Raw genomic sequence first — 24,250 nt, 5'->3', positions numbered from 1 at the left:
CATAAATAAAAAAAAACAACTTGGGCAATACATAATAATTTAGAAGATTAAGGTTGAGTGCAGTGTTTGGCAATACATACCGGTACTAACAATGTAAGACAACACACATGTGAAAAAATGTTTTATTCACAACAAAAACAAAACATTTGTTGGCTTTTGACAAACAAAATATAAAAACATGAAGGAAGCAGCAGAAATTCTTAAAAGAATTTTACAATTATTCAGTCACTTCATTAAAGAGTGTATTTGAACTTATGCTAACATCACTGGGAACTTTGTGCAACCTTATTTCTTCCTTTCTTTTGGTCTCTAACATTTGTTTTAACTTCTCTTCCTCTGCTTCTGCTAAACTTGACTGGAGCTCTTTTCTCCACTGAAATAAAGAAAGGTATTTAAAAAAAAAAAATTAAACCTTTGAGATTATGAGATGGCACAATAAATCAATGAAGCTCTCAAGTCCTCATTCAATGTTGCCACTTTTGGAGGATTACTTTAGATAAGTTTGTTGATAAAAGCTCTGTCAAAGTTATCTAATAAAAATAATAATTTATTTTAACAACAGTTTGAATTTAAACACTTGTTCATTGCTTTAGTGTTTTTATTGTTTTGACATCAAACTAGGCAAATATTGACTGAAAAAAAAAACTGTTACTCCTTACCTCGCTTAAATCAATTAGATCTAGCTGTCCCTCTGGCTTATTCACATTCCCCTTTCAAACATACACAATTTTATTTGTTAAGGCTTTGAATGAGAGATTGGCTCTTTACAACACTATTAGACCATTCAATAACATCATTTAGGCCAGGTTCACATTTAAATTAACCTTCACCTATATGTATAACTTAGTCTGATGGACCATTGGGGCACCATATGAAAACTGTCAACTGTCTTTTCCATTACTCTCTGTCCTTTGCCTTTGATTGAATTTCAATCACTGACAGGCCTGTCTATTCTTTGATGTTGTCTTCCCATCGCTTTCTCCATCTTCTTCTTCCTGGTATTGTTCCCTGAAGGAAGGTCTTTGCGAGCCCTGAGGACCTTGTGATGTGGCCATAGAGTTTGAAGTTTTTTGACTGGTTAGCAGGTCATTGTGGGATCCAATTGCTGTACTAATCCTGTTTCTTATCTCTTCAATCGTGATGCAGTCTATGTAAGTGACACCTTATATCTTCCTGTAGCGTCTTAGTTCCAGTTGCAGTCAGCGTCCAAGATTCGCATGCATATAGGAATGTAGCCATGACATCAGTCTGATTTTAGTGTTGAGGGCTATGCCTTTGTCGGTCTAGATTGAGTTTTGCAAGTGCTTTTGTAGACTGCAATTCTGGCCAGTAGTTCAGGTTATGTTGATAATAAATTCAGTACCAGTACCCAAGAGTTTTAGCAGAGATTTTATGTTAAACCGATTTGCAGATCTATATTAGTATTGCTGAATGTGTTTAGTGTGTATGAGAGAGGAGATAAAAAGGTGATAAGAGAACTATTGAAGCATCGAGTCTAGAGAAGAAAAATGGAACATTAGATTAAAAAAAGGCTAAGAATATAGGTTCTCTCTGTAGGGTATTTTTTAAAAATAATAATATAGGACAGGGTGCTCCAATGTATTTGAATGTAATAATGTGTTAACAATTCCCTATTTCATAACTCTGGGGAGGGGGACATAACTGAAGAGTAATATGAAGATGTGCACTGGATACCCTAGTAAATATTTCTAGAATCATTTAGATGTCTGTGAAAAAGATGTAAACGAGGAATGAGCATTCATCAAGAAGTTGGGAGGGAAGATGCACAAAAAGACTGACATCACTGAATAAGTGCTTTCAGGCATAATCAGCAATACATAAGCCTTTCATATTTGATTTGAAGTTTAGATTTTCATGATGAATACCCTATTTTCTCAGTTATGAAATGCAGGTTCAATAGAGATGGAGCTTGTCTACCAACCTGGTCTTCAACAATTCTTCTCAAATCAAAACTTTTCCTTGTGTTGTAATCTGGGATTTTGTCAACAAATGGTGATGCTAGCTGTATCTCTTGCCTGAAGAAACAATTCATGACATAATTCTATAAAAACACATGAAGGCAAACAATTATTGGTTAAACATTAACCTTAAGTCCTGAATTATTTTTTTTTATCTATGAGGATGACTCATTAAATGGTATGAAGTCATGAAAACTAATTATTTCCTAAAAGCAGCTATTTTAAAAAGGGTAACAACTGATTTTTTAAACATTAGTTGAAAATTAAGAATTTCTTAGTTTTCATTTTTCAGGTTTCAAAACATCAGACTTGACTTGAAAGTCTAATTTGAAATGAGGGTTGACTTACTTAATGGAAGTTCTTAAAGGCTTGGTCTCTTTTTCTTTCTGAACAAAATGTGCAGCCCGTTTGGGGTGACCTTGAACTTCATCAGCAGTCTGTTTATTAGTTGGTTCTGCAACTGGTGGTGGGATGGGTGGTAAATAGATGGCAGACAGACATGAGGCTATTTGATTCCCTATATTGGGACATCTTTCCCCTTGCTTTAGGTCTATGAATTTTCTTCGGTCTGTCTGAATCTTTTTATCAGGAAAAAAAACAACTGTTAATGTTTAGAAAGAAATACATTTATTTTATTCAAGGCAAAAAAAAATTTAATCCTAAACATAATAGTAGGCCTAAAAAAAAAATAAACTACTTAGTTGGTGACATCATGATTGGAAACTAGTTAATTACAGTATTTATAAACTCTTAAGAGACTGGCTGCCTGTCATGCGGTATTCAGGTATGAATGCAGGACTGTCATTGTGTCATCTCAATTGTCCTGGGCTCATATTATGCCTGCTGTGATCCCTACTGTCATCTTGTGGAAGGTTTGGGCTACGATTTACATTATCTTCAACTCTGAAGGAACTTCCAAAACATGTTTTTCTGTTTTTTTCTGAGTTTGATTGACAAAACAAAGCAGCAGCCTCAGATAAACTCATTTATAATGCATAAATGAATGAAAACTAACAATTATAATGCAGAGTCAATAAACTGTCTCATACAATTAAATGATCAACTAAAAATCTTTGAATGTAAAAAAAAAATTTAAATATCGTAGTTAAACAAATTTAAATGACAGAAAAAAATAGTTTCGAGAAATTGGAACTGCCACATTAATTTTAACCTTAGTGTGTACAAAAAAATTGAGAAATTGGAACTACCACATTAATTTTAACCTTAGTGTGTACAAAAAAACATCCTAACCATGCTTGCTCCTTCAATCATATGAAAGCAAAATCTTAGTACAATGTTCTAAGAAAATACTTTTCTATATTTTTGATTTCTTTGATCGTGAACACAATATAATTATTACAATGTTATGTATAATTGTTTTTTTAGCTTTAACAGTAATACTGGTATCTATTTTTTTACCTGACCCACTTTCATTGCCTCTAGTACACGCAAGTCTTTCTCTATTGCATTAGCCTTAAGCAACACACTCCTCACTGTGGTGCACATGCCTTCTCTCAACGGGTCTTTGGTTAAAATGTGAGAGACATTGGTCAGGGCTTGAATGGCTTGGTACCTCACTCGCCAACTCCAATCTATGCCATCTTGTAACACAAACACAATTTAGAAGCTTTTTTAAAAAAGTTACAGGCCTCTAGGCTTAGCAAAAAAAAAAAAAAAGGTTAATTTAGAATAATAGGCCTAATGAAGTGAGTTAATATTAGTATAGAATAAAAAGTAAATAGTTTTAATGAATCAGTGTATTGTAGGGATATAGGATGTAATTATCTTCTCTTTTGAAGTAATGTCTGTAATTTATAAGAAGGAATTACCACTTTTAATAGAATGACCCTTTAAAGACTAGAAGTAAATCTTTAGGAAAAACTTTATTTCTGAGTTGATCAGATCATATTTAGAATGACCATTAACTAGCTATATAATATCACAGCTCACTTGATTAAGAATTATGTAAATCAGTAGTTTTTAATGGACATGTGATTTTTTATTTGTTTTCTCTCTGGGTTATGTTCTGTGTCATATTACTCAGCTTGACAAGGCAATAGCATCTAGGTCATATGATCTTGATACACTTTTGAGAATTTTCCAATTGATAAGAAAATCATCAGATAATTCTTTGACCCCTCCCCAAATACGACTTGTTTTTGTAAAGAAATCTCCTTTCTAAGACTCAGAGATATGAATTAAGGTCTTAAATAGTTTAAACCCCAAGTTTCTATAAATAAAAGAATAAGAAATTCCAAGTAGCAAAAAAAAACAACAAAAAAAAAAAAAACAACCTACTATACCTTCATTGTCTTTTAGTCTAAAAAACACAAGGTCTAATAATCCAGCACTGTGGCAAGGAGATTCAAAAGGAATGCATTTAGCTCCCTTGTACATTATGGCGGTTACATCCTCATTGCTACCAAGAAGAGCAGATTTCTGTATAGCAGCTGAAGTTCCATTGATCACAATATCAGCTAGAACTTCTACATAGGTGATGGCGACCTCCCATTGCCATCCCAGAATTCCAGGGACCTCAGAAACCTAATGTAAATCAACTGTCATTTGTTAAGAGACTATTTGAAAAGAAAATATGTTACAAATTGTGTGCCTTAAACACATATATTATATATAGTTGGATTTATGGCAATAAGAATGTATATCTAATATGTAAATGAAAACAGCAACACCAGAGGATCATAATGTGAGTAGAAAAAAAAAGATACTGACAGGTACAATTCCTAAATAGTAGAAAGACACCTCAGTCTGACATGACAATGGAGAAAAAAACAATTTGATTAGCAGAATCACCAATAAATAATAAATTCTATAGAATTAACTAGCCTCATATCCAAAACTTATTGGTCAAGGGATACATTAACATGCCAATATTAAGCTGTCATTAAGAACAGCAGCTAAATAATAAAGCTAAGATATATAGGCTTAATTACCGATACATTAGTCAAATCAGATTTCTCTTCCTTTTCTGTAGAAATCCTGTTGTTAGTTTCTTGATTATTTTCTTCTTTGGCATCTTTAAAATTGATTCATGCAAAAAAAAAAAGATCTTATAGAGCAATTTAATTTCTTTTTAAATTTTATATTTAGTAGAGAATTTAGTTTTTAGCAACATATGAATTCATTATTTATATTTTTTATATTTATAACAACAAACAAAGTAGAAAGTTTGTTGAAGTTTCTTTGCAATTGTTTTTATTTTTTGTAGTATTTGTTTGAAGAATTACCTCCAACTTGATCACTAGTAGTAGCACCATTGGCCGAATCACTTCCACTTTCTCTGTTGTGAAACTTGTCTGTGTCATTGCTTTTAGTTACTTTTTCAGGCTAGAATGATTTGATAATACAAATGTTATTTTTGGCTACAAAGTAAAGCTTAATGTTGCAAAGAAATGGTAATGAACATTGTCATCACAATTTTAAGATGAGGAGAAAATTATACAGCATTAAAAAGCTTCATAAAGTTTGTAATTGTATAAACAAACATTTAATAAGCATATTTTTGATGAATATCAAACTCTTGATATTGCCACTGAGCTCATTTCATAGCATTCAATCATTTTGATTTTTTAGTTCACTAGTATTTCAAACAAATTTCTTTTTTTTGTTTTTAAACTCTAGAAATTTCACAAAAGCACAAACCTTTTGTAATGTTTTTCCTGAATTATTTTTAGAATCCATACTGATCTCCCCTTCTTCATCAATATCACTTAATGAAGATGTTATTGAAGGATCACTGAGAAACTGACTGTTTAAATTGAATTCACCTTCTAAAAAATGAAGCAAAAATGTTTATTATTAAATTATTTCAAAGACCATAATGTAGCCAATAAAAACAAAAAGAAAAACATAGAACAAATTGGTGTTCCCCTTTCAGACCTTGCAATCTATAGGGCAGTTGTTGTTAAGGTCATCTGTTTCTTTGTACAATGGTTAAGGAGCAGGGTGTCATGTGACCAGAGCAATGACCAACAGCCTTTACTTTCCTCAACTAAAGTCAGGTACCCATTAGAGTTGAGTGGACTCAGGGGTGCCCTAAAAATCTCAAAATTCAAAATCCCAGTCTTCACAGAGATTCTAACCTCAGGGCCCCAGGTTCAAAAGCCAAGTGCTTAACCACTCAGTCACTATGCCCCCAAGCTGGTGTTAACATGCAGGAATGAGGACACTTAAGATGATGAGACATTGGAAGTATTTCTAATACTTAGCTTCTGTAAAGTATTTGTGTCTTGTGTGCCTTCAACCACTGCAAAAAGTGATATGAATAGAGCTATTTCCTAGCAGATCAACATACAAATGACATCAGAGATCACCAGGTAGATGATAGAAGATAGTCAGTGCACACTGAGTACAGAGAGTGATTTCTTTTTTAAATGATAACATGAATAGAGACATGCAAAGTAACATGCACTTTATTAATCCTCTTACCTGAAGCTTTTGGTTGACTCATTTCTGTCAGTGCTGTGTCCTCAATATATCTAACACCTCTTGCAAGTAAGAAAAGCACATTCAGGGCATCTATGTCTAAACTGGCAGCATTTCCCAATATTTGTATAGCCACTGTGCCATCAATCCTGTATAAAGTAATAATTGTGGCTCTAATTCATCTAATTATATCCCAGTGGAGCTATCTAAAATTGGTTACTTTAAAATATCAAAGTGAGATGGATAAAAAAAAAAAAGATTATGGTAGACTTCAATACTATTTATCTTGTAAATACTTTTAAAAACTATATGTTTCACATGTTGAGAGAAAGAATAGTTTTTAAGAAATTAATTAAGAGATTATCCAATCAGAATATCACTAACATACTTAAAAATATTTGATGTTAGTCTTATTTGAGTAAGACTAACATTGAATCTAATAAATGAACGTTATTCATTTTTTTTTTCATATAAGTAAAATAACCTTCATACCATGTTTCACTGGCTAGTCCAAGGCCACAGTGGGCCAGTGCCTTGAGGGCATCTTGATGACCACCACTGACTCCATTGGTACAGCGCCACACATCTAAAGCATGCCATAATGTAGGGCTGAGGTCATGAACTGAACAGCTGATGGCAGCACTCCACACAGAGTGATTATCTTCTTGACTCTGTTTATCTGGCAAACTTTTAACAGTCTGCAATTTAAGTGTCATCATGCAAAAGCAGATCATCAATTACAGCATAAACCAATCATTAAGTTAGGAAGACAATTTAAGTCTACTAGGACAAGTGGGAAGTGGTGATTGGTTAATTACATTTCTCTATACTATGAAAGTTTTGAAATGCTGAGCCTTTTTATATGATATTTAGTTAAAATTCATACAATACCATTAAATTTATATGCATTAAGTATTAACAATCAAATATTTTATTACTATACATGCCTCCTGGGTTGGATTGGGCATACATTGCAAAAAGCATTGCAAAGTAGGCCCTAGACTGGAACCCACAGGGGAAGAGAAAGAGGGAAGACCAGAGCAAACATAGAGAAGATCAGTTGATTAAGAGGCAAAGACAGGAGGAGAGACATAGCTGAGTGAAGTCACATGCTCTTGGGTTAAATAAGACATAAAAGGAATTAAGTGCTTTAATAACTCTCTATATATGTGCAGATGGATCTATATATCTCCTACTACATACATTATCAGCTAATTTCAAAGAATGGTTTTGTGAATTTCTGGAAAAATAGATAATATTTGTTACAAATGTGCACAAATATGTACTGGTACAACCAATAACATTCAAGGTTTTAACTACAAATTAAGCTTTAAAAATGTTTTTATCTTTTAATATTAAAAGAGCCAGAGATCAGAATAGCATACGTGAGATAATTCTTCTTTGTTTTGTTTCTGTGACATTTTATTTTCCTCTTTCAACTCTGTAGTTGCAGAAGTCATGTCCGCTAATATTATCTTCCCTACTTCAATCACAAATCGAAGTGAAAGCAAAGCATTGGGATAGGGATCGTACAACTGCTGAAAATTTTGAAGACCTTAAAAGAGAATTGTAAAAATAAAAACAAAAAGCATTATTAATATAGAAATTATCTTTTTAATTTTTTTTTATATAATTATTTATAATAATATATAGAAAGTGATTTCAATAATGAATTTGACCTGACTACTTTGTTAATGAAAAATTATTACATAAACATACAAAAAAAGAATGTGAGAAAATCTTCAATAAGAAAAAATATTCAGCCATATCAAAAAATTGTATTTAATGGTCAGGCTACTAAATTAGCATTACTTTATAGCATCTGCTCTTCAAAACATAATGAGCAGCACATTTATTCAATTATTTCTTGAGCAAAAAATAAACATAATCTTTGTTACAGGTTAACTACAAAATATTTAATGCTTTAACTACAAATAAATCTACCAAAATTTTTCTTTTAATATAAGAACAGCAGAATCAGAGACTAGAGTAAAAATCATTAAAATTGCCCCCCTACATTTTTATTTTGAAAATAGTTTTTTTTAGATACATTTTTCTCATGATATAAATTTTTTTAAATAGTTTTTTATAAAAATAAAACAGCTATAGAACGTTATTTAAAAAATGCTTAATGTTGATTGAGTTGATTCTCAGAATGATAAAGAAAGAAAGTTGTAACACAATTATGATGGCTTTGTTTTCAAAAAGATTTATCTTCCAATAAACTTTACCAACCTTCTATGTAAGTGCTGAGCCTCATTTTGGATTCTCCATACAGTTGTAGTTGTCCTGCCATGTGATGGTAGAAGAGTCTCTCAAACACTAACTGTCCCATCTAAATTTAAAAGAAACACAGAAAAGACACATCTGTCTGAACAGATATTAAAAGTTGCTATAAATGTACTTTTGGGAAAGCAATGAATAGAGTTGAACTTACAGTAAATATTTAAAAAATCTTTGTTCAAATTAAGGGACATGTGAGTGAAATGAGTTTTTCTTACACAAGCTTAGTACCTAGGTTTATATCTGAATGGAAAAAATAAAAACTTTACAAAATAAATATGTGTGGCTCTCACTAGTAGATTATTTTATTGATTTAAATTTTATTTTAAATTTTTATTTTTATTCTTTATTTGATAGCGATCGGCCAATGTTACAGCTTTCTAATTAATTAGCAGTTAAATAGTCTCTAACCAATTATCTAACTGGAGGTGCGGTGGGTGAGCAGTAAAGCACTTGGCTTCTGATCTGGAGTTTTGGGTTGAAATCCTGTTGAAAACAGCGATTTTTAATTCCGAGATCTTTATCTGCCTCTGCGTCCACCCAGCTCAAATGGGTACCTGACATTAGTTAGGGAAAAGTAAAGGCGGTTGGTCGTTGTGCTGGCCACATGACACTCTCGTTAACAGTAGGCCAGAGAAATGGATGACCTTTACATCATCTGCCCTATAGATCACAAGGTTTGAAAGGGAAACTTTACAACTTTTACTTTTAATTATCTAGGTGTCCCTTGGGCTCTGTAACTATAACACACTCAAATAGCTCAGTCGGATTGCTAAACACAAACTTTATTGTTTCTTCAAAGTGGACAAGCTCTCATCACAAGAAATCAAAAGAAAGATGATGCTTATTATAAGCTATCCTGACAAGATCAATGTCTAATCTTTTGACTCAGGACCGGACACAACAGAATGAGACAACATATGTACCGGAAGCTCAAAATTGGAACCAGTAAAATCTGCCCATGTGGAGTGTCACCAGAGAATGCTGACCATGTCCTCCAATACTACTCTCTTTACTAAGAGACCTGTACAAGACACTGGCCCCATAACACCCCAAATGGAAAGAAAACTATATGGAGAGCTCCCTGATTTGGAAACCATTGCACAGTTCATCTCAAGTATTGGTCTAGTCATCTGAACACTCCAACATAAAAATGAGAACGAAGAAGAAGAAAAATTGTTTCTTTATTTAATCACACACTGGCCTTGTTCAAACTTACACACTTAATCTGGTCATTTGCTCATACGGTTCAACTAAGACATACTAGAAAAATTTAGTTGTACACCACATGCACATCTATTTATGACAGACAACCATAGTGAAAAGTAATTACTCAAGACGCTTTGTTGAACAAAACCTTGCAGTGAAAAACTAAAAAAAAAAAAGCTACAAATGATCTATTCTATAGCAATAAGTTCCAGAGCTTTTTCTTTGAAATCAGCATGGGAAAACAGCTAGCTGGAATTCAGCCAAGGTTACAATGTGAGGCTTACTATACAATGAGGATGACCTCTAGGTTTGGGAGAGTTAACTAGAAATTGCAATGACTTTTACCTTTAAAATTTTGATTTCATTAGTTCTTAGAAATGGTTGATTAACAGAATCAGTTCTAAGCCAATACAGAGCAGTCTCAGCCAAATAAAACAATGCAGTTATGTGATATTTTTCCAAAGGTGATATATCAAGGGAGATAATCAGAGCATCTAAACATTCTGAAAGAAAACACATTTTTATTTTAAATATTCTATATCATTTATCAAATTAGTTAACAAATTCAAAGATTTAAATTTAGAATTTGATAAAAAAATTAAACTACCTGTACAGAATAATTGAATTAATCACATTATACTCTCTCTTATATGATTTAATGTTTATTTAGCATTTTAGATTAGGCCTAAATAATGTTAATGAAATAAACATGAAAGTAATTTTTGGTTAAATTTTGTTGACATTCACAGTGTTGTAATAAAAATGTACATTGAAATCATCTTATAACTAAAAAATAAAATTAAGATATATGTGCTATGGATTATTATCAAGATTATGATTATGATAATTTGACACATTGACATACTTTATGCCATGTTGCACCTCTAATCCTTAATTCTCTTCCTCTAATCAGTAAACTAAATGGGATGTTAAAATCTATTTAAGTATTACAACCAGCTTAACTTTAATTTAGATGTTAAAAATTCTAGTTCTAGTTACAAATACATTAATAAAAAATCTGTTGTAAACAGATGTACCAGAATATACTTTTCCCAAATTAACTCACTTTGCCCAGCATATAACTTATGGTGCTCAGCAGTACACTATTCATCATTGGATATTGACAGACTTTAGATGAGAAAGAAGAGACAGTTGATTTCCACTAAAGATGAGAGGAAATGTAACATTTTGGGCTAGAGCTTGGCTCACTCCAACAATAGTTATGAAAGAGATCATCAACAGTAATGCAAGAAGCAGTGCAGGTGCTCAGTGTTGATTGTCTGAATAGGAAGGTTTCAGAGAAACATTTTCTGGATATGAAGGTTTCAGAGAAACAATGTAAGGGTCATTCATGCAAGCGGAGGAAATTCCTGGTTGCTTAGAAAGGCAACCATTCTTGGAACAACCAGAGAGGATAGAAAGTGACATTGAATGTGATCCTGTGACAATGGCAATAGAGGCAGCATAGGCATTTTAAGCAACAGAAATTGCTATGTTTGTGGCTCAAACTCTACAAACTCTATCCACAGATATCATGCATGACCTAACTATATTATGTCTGAAGGAATATCTGAAATGTAAATAATAAGAGCACAACATTTTCTACCTACCATCCTGAATCCTTCCCTTACACTGAGCCAGTTGGGCCATTTCTGTCCATGCAAGTGCAATGTCCACATGGTTTCCCTGGCCTAAAGTTTTTACTCCTGACCGTCTCTAAAAAGGAAAAAAAATATGTTTAGTGATACAATTTGTTAATTAAAAAAAATATTTGTTTGTAAAGTAGTAATTGTTTATTGTAAACACAAGTAAACACAAACATTATAAAATGAAAGAAATAAAGATCATTTAGTTATCTAAACCAACCTTAGCTCTTTCTAGCATTTTTCTAGCTCTTTCTTCATATTTTTCTTTCTCTTTAAAACTTACTGCATTGTTGAAGCAATTAATGAATTCCTCAGAAATAATAAAATCATTTCTGAAATACAATTTGAACATTGAATAACAACTATTTTATTGATTGTTATTTTTTATCAATTAAAAAAAATGCCATTAATGGGTTAATACTTAAATTTATATTTATAATACACGAGCCATAAGTATTTCTTTATCAATAAAAACTTTTCATTATACATAATTCATACTAAATAAATTGAAGGCCCGTTTATTGTGACAGAAATATTAAGAACATATAACATTGGGCTGATTACCTTAAAAGAACGTCAGAGAATAAAAAGGAAAAATCATAGCCTAAACTAAAATTAAGCAGATCAGCAATAAGATAGCTTGATGATGTAGAAGCAGATCTACAAAAACTTTGGGCATGAAAAAAAAGCTCATGAGAGATCTAAATATAATAACGTAGTGAAGCAGGAAAGGGCTCTCCATGGGCTGTAGCCCCACTGGGATGTAAAGAATTGGGTATTAATATCTTATATAATACAGACATTACTTAAAAAAAGAAAATGATTACGTCCTACGCGTCATGCATTTAGTGAATGACCTAAATTCTGCTAAGTCACTGGTTTTCCTGGCTAGCTCAGGCAAGCCATTCCATGTTCTAATAGCACTAGTGAAAGAGGAGCATTTGTACAAATTTGTCCTAGCATATGGAATGAGGAATGTGCCTTTATCTTTGCGTCTTTCTGAGTATTTTATTAAATTTTGTTTGTGTATTTGAAAATTATAGTGTTTTATGTATAATTGCTACTTTACTTTTGAGTGTTCTTTACTGAAGGCTTTCCAAATTTAGTGATTTTACTAAAGGTGTTACTCTAGTAAAATGTGAATATTCGTTTTTTATGAATCTCACTGCTCTATTTTGTGTCTGTTCCAGTTTCTTAATGTTTTCTTGAGTTGAGGGGGTCCAAAACAGAGAATGGATATTCTATTATTGGCCTAACCAAGGTTAAATAACATTTTAGTTTTATGTTCTTATTTGATTTATAGAAATTTCTTTTAATAAACCCTAATGCTTTGTTTGAATTTTTTTATTGTTTCATCAATATGGGTATTCCATAATAGTTTTTCATTTATTATAGCACCTAAGTATTTTGCATTTTTATTCTGTGTTACTGGTTTAAATTACCATGAATAAGTGTAATTAATTTGTTTTAGTTTTTTTGTTACTCTTAATAACTAACATTTTTCTGGGTGGAAAGACATGCATGCTCCAATTTGATTCCCATTTCTGTATTTCATATAATTCTCTTTGTAAAATTTCTGTATCTTGTGTTGTTTTTATTGTTCTATATATTATGCAATCATCAGCAAATAATCTGGCTTTTGTTCCTGAACTAATGCAATTTGGTAAATCATTTATGTAAATTAAAAATAATACTTATATTAGTAGATCTACTAATAGAGTTTTAGCCTAAGCTCCTTCTATACCCTTCCATTATTAATCACTGAAGTAAAAAAAAGTAAATAGGTACAAATATACTGTTTAAAGGCTGTAGAGTTCAAACTTGCAAAAACATTTATGATAATTCATGTAATATACATAAGATTATTTTGATAAATAAATATATATCTAAACTAGTCACAGACTTGACCACAGGCAGAATTGAAAGGAGATAAAAAAAAATCTATAAAATATGAAATCTAGTGCTATGTTGTCTAAAGAGGGCTAATATGATATAGATCGACTGATTCATAATTAAGTTAAATTTTACCTGTGCACAGTGGCTGCTCTTTTTCCAACGTTGCTTTTCAAAAACGTCTGTTTCAGTAATCTCTCTTGCAATTCAAGTCTTTGACTTGCTGAGATTATTCCAAATTTATGTACAACAGGAACTTTTGTAAATGGCATAGTGAAGAAATTATATTTGCTTAATATAATATTAACTTAACATCGCATAAATATTATACACAAAAGAAAAAAAAAGTCATTCTTCGGAGCAGTCAACTTTTCTGTCGTTATGGACGCTAAGTCTTACCCATATAAAATGACTAAAAAAAAATAAACTCTAGATATAAAAATTAAGATTCTAAATTTAGGATGGGATATTTCATTTCGATTAGATCTAGATCTATCATATTCTAAATATGATTAATAGTCTATGATTACGATAAATAAATTTAGATATAGATTCACATATAGATTCTAAAATCTAGATCTAGAGACTATCAAGTAATTAAATATTTAATTTTAAATTAACCAAATAAAATCTACTTGCATTCTAGTTTTTAAGCTATAAGAACTCTCACTGATTTAGGACAATAAAGTTGACCTTCTACAATAACTTGTCAACAATCATTTAAAATTAATTCATCAGTTAGATCTAGATCTACAAATGCAATAGGATAGGTTTCAACAGTATGAATTTGATCAGTATGAATTTGATTATGATCACGATGCCTTAAACATAAAAATAAGCTTTCTTATCATTTATGAAATCTAATCAATCTATGTCTATGATAAAAATAGGCTGTTTCTAATTTTATTTGATCATCTTCTTGTCCTTGTTCTTAAAAAACTATAATAAATATAATAAACTTTATAAATAATAGTCATTATAGTCTAGATCTAATTATTACATTGATTACAGTTACAGTGTCTGAGTGTTAATGTTATGGCTATGGACTCGACGGAGTATTACTATCACTCTGTGACTCCAGTCTCAGTGTCATGAGTGTCTCTCAGTACTGAGTCTCACTCTAGTATGGTGACTCTTGACATTCTAGACTAGATCTGGACAGATCTAAAAATCTAAACTTTACTAAGCTACCGTACTTACTTATATATGAAAACTGAAATTCAAAGTCAAAGAATGAAATCAGGGAGATTGAAGGTTGAGTTTGTTTTTCAAAAGAAGAGCTTTTTTTATGCAGAAAAAAAAAAGCATTAATTCCATTTGTTCTCCTTCAACACATGTGGACATCTGTTTTCTAAAAAAAACTTCAAGCATCAGATCCTAGAATAAAAAGCTTCATCTTAGAGCAGCTAGGGACCTGCCTATGGAGTTAATACATTCAGAAGACTCAATAGCCCAGCTTCTATAAATCTATATATTTAAGCATTAGAAATACATATATACAAATACATTAGAAACAAGTTCAATGACTAATAAAGATTATCTGTCTGAAAACCAAACTTTAAACTTTTTTTTTAATGATTGTAGAGGATTTTTTTTTTAGTGTATGTAGAGGATGCCAAAGCTTCCATTGCTGAATCATCAAGGAATGGTCTGAAAGAGGAAAATCTGATTTCTTTCATAATGTGACAAATTATTTCCAGTGTCTGCATACTTTGTAAAGAAATTGCCCTTTAACAAAGCTAGATGTCACCAATTCAGTTAAGCAAACCATTGCATTTAGTTTAAGTCTACATTCACTTCTAGCATTAAGTCCCATTCTTTTGAATGAATTTTCTGTTGGTGCTATTATGGAATCAGGAATAAAACACTAGAGGCATTATGAAGCATTGCCAATTGAGAAGAACGGCAACATTCTAACATATTCTAGTAAAGTCTGTCTATGACAAAGACTAAATGTGTAAATATTTTGAAAAATGTACAGAATGTCTTCTATAACTTAATGTGGTCTTAACTTTAGGATTGCTGCATTTCGAGTATGTTAGGTGCTTGAATGATTTAAGTCTTTCCTGAGTATATTTATATATATTTAGGAAAATACACATTTGCCCCTTAATATACACATTTCAAGGTCTGGGAGTACACATTTCCATCTCTTCTATTATCTAAATCTAGAGTCTGTTAATACTCTATAAATTAGGTCTCTAAACTTGATGATTATTTACTTTAATTGTTTATTAATTTTGAAGATCATCTTTAATTTAATTATCTTCTCTTGATCTTCTAGTTTCTACTTCTCAAGTTATTTGACTAATTGTTATTGAAGAGGCCAAGTTAAACAGTCAATGAAATGGCAGCTCGAAGTCGTGTAAGTAATAACCTTATTCATTATAATATAAATATAGATATGATCTACTATCTAATATCACCCATTGCAATAGCTGAAAATGATATGTTTTGTAAAATGTTTTACATGTTTCGGATGTTCCTTCAGAGTTGAAGATAGTTTACTTCCTAGTCCAAACCTCCCGCAGGACGACGGGGGATGGCAGCGGGCAGGGTTTGAACCCTCGACCGTCGATAAATCCGAACGACAGTCCAGCGCGCTAACCGCACGACCAGGCAGCCATCATATTATTTTCTCCCATAGACAATTTGGTCCACTTTTGCATTTGTCCAAAACTATTCTCTCATATTTTGTTTTAAATAAAAAAGTGTGTTGCAAATTTGTGGCCTTTTTGTTGAACGTATTTTAGATCCTAAATAACTCGGGTAAAAAAGTGTACTGGAGGAAAAATACAATCCCATTGTAAAGAATGTGGTCTCCTTTTGAAATGTAACTCTTCTCGTTTGTATAGTGTATTACATGCAATCACATCAGCTAACCAAGCTCACTTAACTTAGAGTCATTACACTGAAGAGCCATGCCTACTTCTGCTACTAATAGGTCTAGCACTCAAGGTGATCTCAATTTCCCTTTTTTTTTCTAAGTATATTTTTTACTTAAAAAAAATATCTCAGTTTCTACTAGTCATACAAGAATAAATTTGATGCTTTTGGAAATCTTTTTTTCAAGTTCTTCTTAACAAAGTAGGTTTTATAAGTGTATTTTCATTTTGATCTTTGTATCAATCTGCCCAATACAGGTAATGTGAGGTTAAAAAGAAGTAATGTCCATAACATTAAGCATATCTTTTTCTGAACATTTTTTTTTCTCAGAATCATTACAATACACTTCCAAACCATACTGAATACATCTAAGAAAAGTTTTGTATTAGTATTTAACATAATAGCTCCCATTGTGGTAGGATGCGTTGTTGATGGCCTAGCCCTAATGCATTAGGTTGCGTATAGATGCTAGAAGCACTTTTTAAAAACTTTCCTATAAGAAAAGGTCATCATGCCTTGTTGTCAACGAGAGTATTGTGAATCTTTTATTGAAAACCGGATGACAATAGCTTTTGTTATTTTTTTCCTGAGAATTTTTTAAAACAAAAGTTTTCATACCCAACTGTATAAGCCCCTCCCTACCTGAGAAATGAGTATTTTTAAAGTTTTTTGTTTTCAAAGGTATTAAATGTTTATATTTTTTTGAAACTAGACAAGTTTTCTAAAGTTGTTTATTTGATTATTAGTATTAGATCTATAATTTTTAACAAATTTTTTTATTTTTTAAATTTCAGAGTTACCTCTCTATGTTTAGGGCATGTTAAGGATATTTCAAACTGGATATCATAGCTAGTTGTTAAATAAACTTTTTCTTTTCTACTTTTTAGGTATTGGAAGCTCTAAGGAGTGTTCACAGAGCGAAACGGGAAGTTTTTGAAGGTGACCCCTATGCTTTAAAATGTGAGTATCATTTATTTTTTTATGCTTATTGAAGTCATAATATTTCTATGTGGCTTAACATATTATGGTGGATTACTTTTTTGGTATTTGAAGAACGGACTGCTAAACCAGTGAACAGATTTTTCTGAATTTTTGTCAACTATGTGAAAAACAAAAATGTGTAATGGCAGACTTCCTGGTTTTTGATGGATTCAAAGTGAACATTTTGGAAAATTCTACAATGAAACAAGCATCTAATTAACTGAGCCCTTCAACTGGGAAGAAAAGTAAGCCTAAGCTTTTCACTGTCCAACAAGTGATCAATAATTTATTTGATTCTGATGCGTTAGAAAAATGTAGCCAAGCGTGTGATCTAGTTCAAGAGACGGTGAGAACTCTGGTGGTGAAGATAACTAGATCCAAAAGTTTTTAAATTGCTAGACCCATTGAAGGTGATGTGTCCCTCAAACAGCTGATGTGAGGATCTAGGTGATGATGAAGGTTGGACAAGGCATTTTATACCAACTAATTTAAATCAAATTTAGAATGATGGAAGATATTCCTTGATCATTACTGTGGATAGTGAACTGTGGAATTTTTGTTTTTGAAGGATAAAAATCTTCTGGACAAATTTGACAGAAAACAAAATCTTAGAGCCCATCAAACAGTTATTGCAAAGCCTATTTCTTACTATGTAAAAAAAATGTCAAAGATGTCACAGTAGATGAGAGGAAGGCTTTTTTTGGATTGAGAATTTACATGGAATATTTTTGTATAAAGCCCAGCTATGGGGATTACTGGAACAATGAAGGATCTAACTTTGTTGGCCTCACTCCTGAATTTTGCTACATCATTTCTCGAGATAGATTCTTTTACGGTACTATGGAGTTGTTTTTTTTACACATTATAGATGAAGAAAGGATAGATATTGACAAGACTGTTAAATTTATTAAGTTTTTTTAAAACAGTCTGCTCCCCATGTCTCTACCCCAGCAACATTTCAGATAAAGGCATTATTCTGACAAAATAAAGGCTTGCCCATAAAGCAGTGCATCACAAAGTAGGGCATCAAATGTTTCAATGTATGTAAAGGTGAAACTGGCTACATCATGAATCCCGAGATATGTACTGGTGCTGCACCAAGGCCTGTAAAAGACAAGGGGGCAGTAGAAAATAGGGTTGTACGTCTGCTTATCTCATGCTCACTGGAAAAAAAACCCCTCCATGTTCTAGTTATGGGCCGGCACTACATTTGAATAAACCTTGCTAAATATGCACTGTCTGAATTATACACAGGCATAGTAGGAACCCTGCAGCAAAGTAGGAAGCATTTTTATAAGTCATTGAAAACAATTTAAAAAAACTTAACATGGGTGACAGTCACTATTTATGTCAACAAAGTAGGACATGTGTAGTGTGGCATGGTTAAAGGCCAATAACATTTATTTCAAGTTTAATCCAGCCCTGAATACAGTAGTAAACAATAAAATAAAGATGCAAGCTGTCAAGAAATACAAATGCCACAGAGGTGAAGGACTACAACAAATTTATGGGTGGCTGTGACAAAAAAAAAAGATGACACACCTTCACTGGTCTCATCGCCACTACTGTTGGCCCAGGTGTCGTTTTGTAAAAAGTTTTATGTGGGCTAGTTATAATTCCTACATCTTTTACATTTCAAAGCAGAAGCTTGTTATAAAAAGTCAGTATATACATTCAAAATTTGTGCCTGCAACTTATTGGTGATTACAGAACATCAGCTATTCGCCTCTCACATGAGGAACCCTGCTCACAAAGAATAACCCCAGATAATCACTTCCCAGAGATCTGGGACATCAAATTACATATGTGTGGTATGTATAGCAGCACACCCAGGAAAGTAAAGAGTAGTATCTGGTGGTCACTTTGCAGAGGTCAAGTAAGGTTCAGAGCTTCAGGGTTGGTAGGGTTAAGGCTTGATAATGTTTTTACATTTCAGTACAAATTGAACTAAACTATATGAATATGAAATTTTTGTTAACTTTTTTTTTTCAATTTTAGATGTTACAGACAAAATCAGAGAGGAATTCAGAAAAAATATTCACTTAAAAGATCCAGCTCAAATAGAAGAGGTATATTTGAGCACATGTATTTTGTAAATTAAAAAAAAAACACCACCACCATCACATTTAGTGTATTTCAACAATAAATATATTTATATATATAAACTTAGACTTAGGTCCTCCCGCGGCGTATTAGGCGGCAAGCTCTCTTCACAAAGATCTGTCACTGGTGATGTCTGAAGCCTCCTTCCACCTGGTGTCCACTGTTGTGAGGTCCTCCATGAAGGTGTGGTGCCAAGTTATATGAGGATGTCCCTGTTTGCGCTTTCCTCGTATTGGCCTTCATGTCATCACAACTCTTGATATGCGTAGTTCATTTTGTTGGAGAACATGTCTTGCAAACCTCATGCGACGCTCTGTCACAACCTCACTAAGTGTTTGACTCCCAGTTCGGCATAGGATTTCAACAAGGAAATATACATAAACAACACTTATTATTAATAAAAATGATTGTATTGAATGGAGAGATGTGCTAACGGGGCAAGGGCATGGTCTGTAATGCCATTGAGATGGATAGTAAAATTTATGAGAAAATAAATTCTATATTTGAAAAAAACAACAACAACCTTGGTTGCCTGATACATATCCAGAACTTTCTAGGTTAATGAAAAGGAAAATAGAAAATGTTAGGTAAAGAAAGAAATAATCATCTATTGTCAGATATCATTATTAAGTTAAAATGGATCTAAATATTTATTTAGTTACAACTGGTCTATATTTATATAAAATTTTGAAAAAGATTGCAATCTTTATAATTAAAAAAAAGTCATAGTTTTAACTTAACTTTTTTTTTTGGGGTCAGGCTATTATTGTGGCAACAGATTCTGCTAAGTATCTACGTTGTTCAGTTGTCCAGCTGAGACAGAAAAACAAAGATACCTTTGGTAAGTTATTGGTTTAGTCTTTTTGATTTGTAAATCATTTCACCTCAAAGAGGCATCTCAAAACTTAAGGTAGTGTGGGGATGAAATGTCCTTTCTCAACAACTGTGGCAACTAGCAGACTAGCTAGTAACTTAATTCAACTGAAGTCTTGGCATCATCATTTCTGAATTTGTGTTGGATATCATTAAGTTTTAAATTACTTAGAGTAGTGACATTGAGTATTTACTTTAGGATACACATTGTACATTTTGAATATACAGATATGTGGTTCAGTTTGCTGGAAACTCGAACTCAATTTGCTTGTTTGATTTTGAGAAAAAAAAAAGTAAAAGTATAAAAAAAAATTAGCAATGCTAAATTTAGAAATAAGTAAAAGTAAACAAATACATTATTAAATAATAAAAACTGTTTGTACTTATTAAATTGAAATAAATGTTTGGTTAACATTGATACTAATTTTCAGTTATATTCTGGGGATGTAAAGCAAAATAATTTAAATGAAAATACTTTAATTATATGTCAGAAATTCAATACACTTTTTGCTAAGTTAAATAAGAAATCGAAACCCAGAAAAGGATTTTTTTATTACAAATATTGTCATGATCATATTACATTTACTTTTAGAAGCTCTGATCTAATCTTTTTAATATCATGAACCAATATTGTTTAATTTGTTAATATTATTTCATGACATAATTAATACTAATGTTGTTTATTTTATCTAATGGACAACTCATTTTAATAATAATAATAATAATAATCTTTATTATCCGTAAGGAAATTTGTCTTACAATTTGTGCATTACACCAAACAAAAAACATTATAACTATAAGAAACCAAAGTGTACATTCACACCAGACTCACTCATAATTTACATGTGACAAAGTTTATACCAGATTGTTCTTATTTAATGATTTGATTGCCAGGGGAACAAAAGATATCCAATAAATTTAAAGTAGGCAACATTTCCATTTGATGAAACATATTGTGTTGTGAAAGATCAACACATTCAGTAGCATTTTTTTTTTCTCCCTCATATGATATATAACTTAACTCTTTGACTCCGGAATTATTTTCCACATTTTGGTGGCATTTATGGTTTCTCTTTGATTAAACATATATAACTGTTTTGTTTGTTATTTGAAAATGATGTATTTGGAATAGAATTAAAGGGGAATACATGTCCTTTGTATATAGCACAAACTAATTTTTATGAAACAAAAAATTATTTTAATATTTTGAAAATACATGGAAAAATATGATCCATATCGGAAATAATTTTTTTTATCATATTTATCCATAATGTTGCAAAACTTTATAGAGAAAACACATCTAAAACACATAAAGTGGAAATTTTGAGCTAATTTTCTAAGTCACTACTATTGGAAAAATGAAAACTGACCACTGTGGACAACTCAACTGTGCTTGAAATCTAGATTAGATCTAGGAAATATGATCCAAAGTAAAAAAAAAATATTTACGATATTTCTTTATTTAATGTAAACCATTTAAAACATACAATGATTGTTTTGATTGTCACTATCATCCAGAACTTCAAACTCAAGAAAATAGAGCCTTTTTAAAACTCCACTTTAAAAAAAAAAATTCTCTCTGAAAACACATTCAAAGAAGGAAATTCTGAATGTTTAGCAAAGGGAAAGAAAGATGTTTTAAGCAATTAACAACACATGTGGGAGAGAAAAAAAAGAAAAAATAATTTTAAAGCACTGACATTGCCAGCATTGATCAGAGAACTATAACTAGGTAAAATCAAGGAAGGGAGCGTATTACGGAGTCAAAGAGTTAAAACAGCTAAAACTTGCTTAAAGTACTGTCTCTCTTTGACAGAGCTGCGCCTCACCAAGAACACTGCCACACAAAAGAATGTACCATATGATCCAACCAAAGAAGTACCTATGAAACCCAGGAGGAAGAAATGTTCTCCCGAAACAGAACCTAGCACAACATAGAACTCATTTTTTTTTTTTTAATTTCTTCTTATGTTATCTGCCATGTTGATTGATATAACTGATATATATTTTTTTATTTTGGAAAGTTTATGAAGCATTTATATTTGAATGAAAGAACTTTGTTTTCTCTTATTTAAATATAACTTCTAGATTAATACACAGGCATGGCTTAGTGTAGGACATAGTAATCACTTTTATTTTTCATTGAATGTCTGTAATTTATTAAGAAATATAGTATGTTGACCATGGTGGTATAATTAAATATAAGACTGAAGGATCTCACTATCAAACGCATTTGTATTACAGAGTGCGAAGACGAAGATATTTGTTATGTCATGGCTTTCAGTAATGCATTTGGTAAAGTAATCTCTTGCCATTTGACTCTTTGAATTCATCTTGATACTTTGTGACAAATGAAGAATGTTTGTTTTAAGTTCTAATACACAATGACCTCAGTCAGTTCTGTGTCTGACTCAGTTTGCATTTTCCTTCAATGACTTTACATCAGCCTTTTTTTTGTTAAACCTGGAGCTTATGATTGAAGCATAGGCCAACCTTGTTAGATCACATTCAAATCCATTCATAAGTAAAGTTCCCCTTTCAGACCTTGTGATCTATAGGGCAGATGGTTTAAAGTTCATTTGTTTATGTGGCCCACAGTTAATCGATTCATATAAATTATTAAAATAACTTTTTAGTCAAATGGTTGTAGTTATTTCTCTGCACTTGAAAGAGTGAAGCATCAAAGAAGTTTTTGCCAGATAATGTGAACCCTTCATTGACTTTCTGGACAGAACATTCAATTTGGAATGTGTATTTACTTCAGTTAATTAGTTAATGGTTACTAAAGCTTATGATGTCTACATGAAAGTAAAAAGTAGGTCAAATATTTTTAGAGCCCCCCCCCCCCCCCCGACCTCTTCCCAAGAGAGTAAACTTGAATTTGTCAATAAAGTCTAATTCAGCAGTAAATTGTTCAAGAATTAAGCAACTTGGTTATAAGGATCAAATCAAGGTCATGTTATGAATGTGATGCTTCATTTTATTTTTCAAAAAGGCATTTTTAATGTGATCTGGGGTAAAACATGTGTAATATGTAAAAACATTTGTAGTATGGTATATAGTGTACAAGTGTAAAGAATCTTCAATGTTTTACTTTTCATTCTCATATGTACCCAACATTTTAAAATTGGATTCCATTGTTGAGCAACATTTGGGCTAATCTGCATGTAGAGATTGATAAATTGTAGCAAGAACTTTTGATTATGTGTAATTGCTGAGGAAGTATGATATATGTTTGGTTAGAGTATCAAAGGATGCAGCTTTAGTTCTGTTCATGACATTTTGTTTTCCAGTCATAAATACCGGTATGACTAAATTTATTTTCTTTCACTTTTAAATTACATTCTAAAAAAAACATGAATGGAGTTCAGCATTAAATGGTGATTTTATATATTGATGTATTTGTGTTTGTCACTCTGTGGGGCTATTTATATAAATCATTTGCTTGGTTTCAGTCATTATCATTATTGCTTTAAAGACTGGTGCATGAGAAATCAACATGCGAGCTCCATTTCATTCTGCCTCGGCTTTAACTTCTGCATGTTGGAGAGTTCGTCACAAATTACACGACGCTTAAGGTGCAAAGGACGTGATTGACGGTTAAATAGCCGTGCGGTGATTGACGGTTAAATAGCCGTGCGGTGATTGATATTGATGGTTAAATAGCCGTGCGGGGATTTGAAACTTCCGTGACTTGCAACTCCGCGTCGTTTTATGGTGGACTGGACTGTGGGTGGGGCCTACCTAAATAAATGGACTCATTTACACTAGACACTATTCAGTCGTACGGGCAGGAGAGATGAACTAAACCAATCAGTAATTTGTTAACGATTCATCTTACAAAACAAGTCACAGCAAATGAATTAAATAAACATGTGGAATAGATACGGCCTGAAAGAATTCCCTTCAATGTGAACATTATAACGACACGGAAAAAAACTCGTGTGTTCTTTT

At 32.0% G+C, this 24,250-nt stretch overlaps 2 protein-coding genes across 5 annotated transcripts; one reads left to right on the top strand and one right to left on the bottom strand.

Moving 5' to 3' along the window:
• Positions 1 to 106: 106 nt before the first annotated feature.
• On the bottom strand, positions 107 to 13,867 carry LOC106054646 (transmembrane protein 232-like). Its single transcript, XM_013210614.2, has 16 exons — positions 13,589 to 13,867; positions 11,781 to 11,892; positions 11,525 to 11,630; positions 10,260 to 10,417; positions 8,658 to 8,757; positions 7,808 to 7,977; positions 6,915 to 7,120; positions 6,426 to 6,571; positions 5,640 to 5,767; positions 5,225 to 5,324; positions 4,931 to 5,013; positions 4,283 to 4,523; positions 3,399 to 3,580; positions 2,328 to 2,557; positions 1,943 to 2,036; positions 107 to 373 (listed from the first exon to the last, which is right to left on the bottom strand). Exons 1-16 carry the CDS (start codon positions 13,723 to 13,725, stop codon positions 218 to 220), a joined length of 2,349 nt encoding a protein of 782 aa, XP_013066068.2. The 5' UTR covers positions 13,726 to 13,867; the 3' UTR covers positions 107 to 217.
• A 160-nt stretch (positions 13,868 to 14,027) lies between these two features.
• Positions 14,028 to 23,693, top strand: LOC106054645 (complex III assembly factor LYRM7-like). 4 transcript variants are annotated; one of them, XM_056037511.1, is made up of 6 exons: positions 14,028 to 14,046; positions 15,738 to 15,818; positions 17,227 to 17,299; positions 19,319 to 19,389; positions 20,183 to 20,264; positions 22,113 to 23,693. In XM_056037511.1, the coding sequence occupies exons 2-6, from the start codon at positions 15,801 to 15,803 to the stop codon at positions 22,232 to 22,234; spliced, it is 366 nt and encodes a 121-aa protein (XP_055893486.1). In that variant the 5' UTR covers positions 14,028 to 14,046; positions 15,738 to 15,800; the 3' UTR covers positions 22,235 to 23,693. The 4 variants fall into 4 exon arrangements, with proteins under 4 accessions (XP_055893486.1, XP_013066067.1, XP_013066066.1 ...); XM_013210613.2 differs by lacking the exon at positions 14,028 to 14,046 and adding an exon at positions 14,123 to 14,232; XM_013210612.2 differs by lacking the exon at positions 14,028 to 14,046 and adding an exon at positions 14,123 to 14,247.
• The last annotated feature ends 557 nt before the right edge of the window (positions 23,694 to 24,250 follow it).

Source organism: Biomphalaria glabrata, chromosome 8 (assembly GCF_947242115.1).
Source record: "Biomphalaria glabrata chromosome 8, xgBioGlab47.1, whole genome shotgun sequence".
Lineage (NCBI taxonomy): Eukaryota > Metazoa > Mollusca > Gastropoda > Planorbidae > Biomphalaria > Biomphalaria glabrata.
Note: the sequence above shows the minus strand (reverse complement) of the source record. Positions and strands in the feature narration are given on the sequence as shown.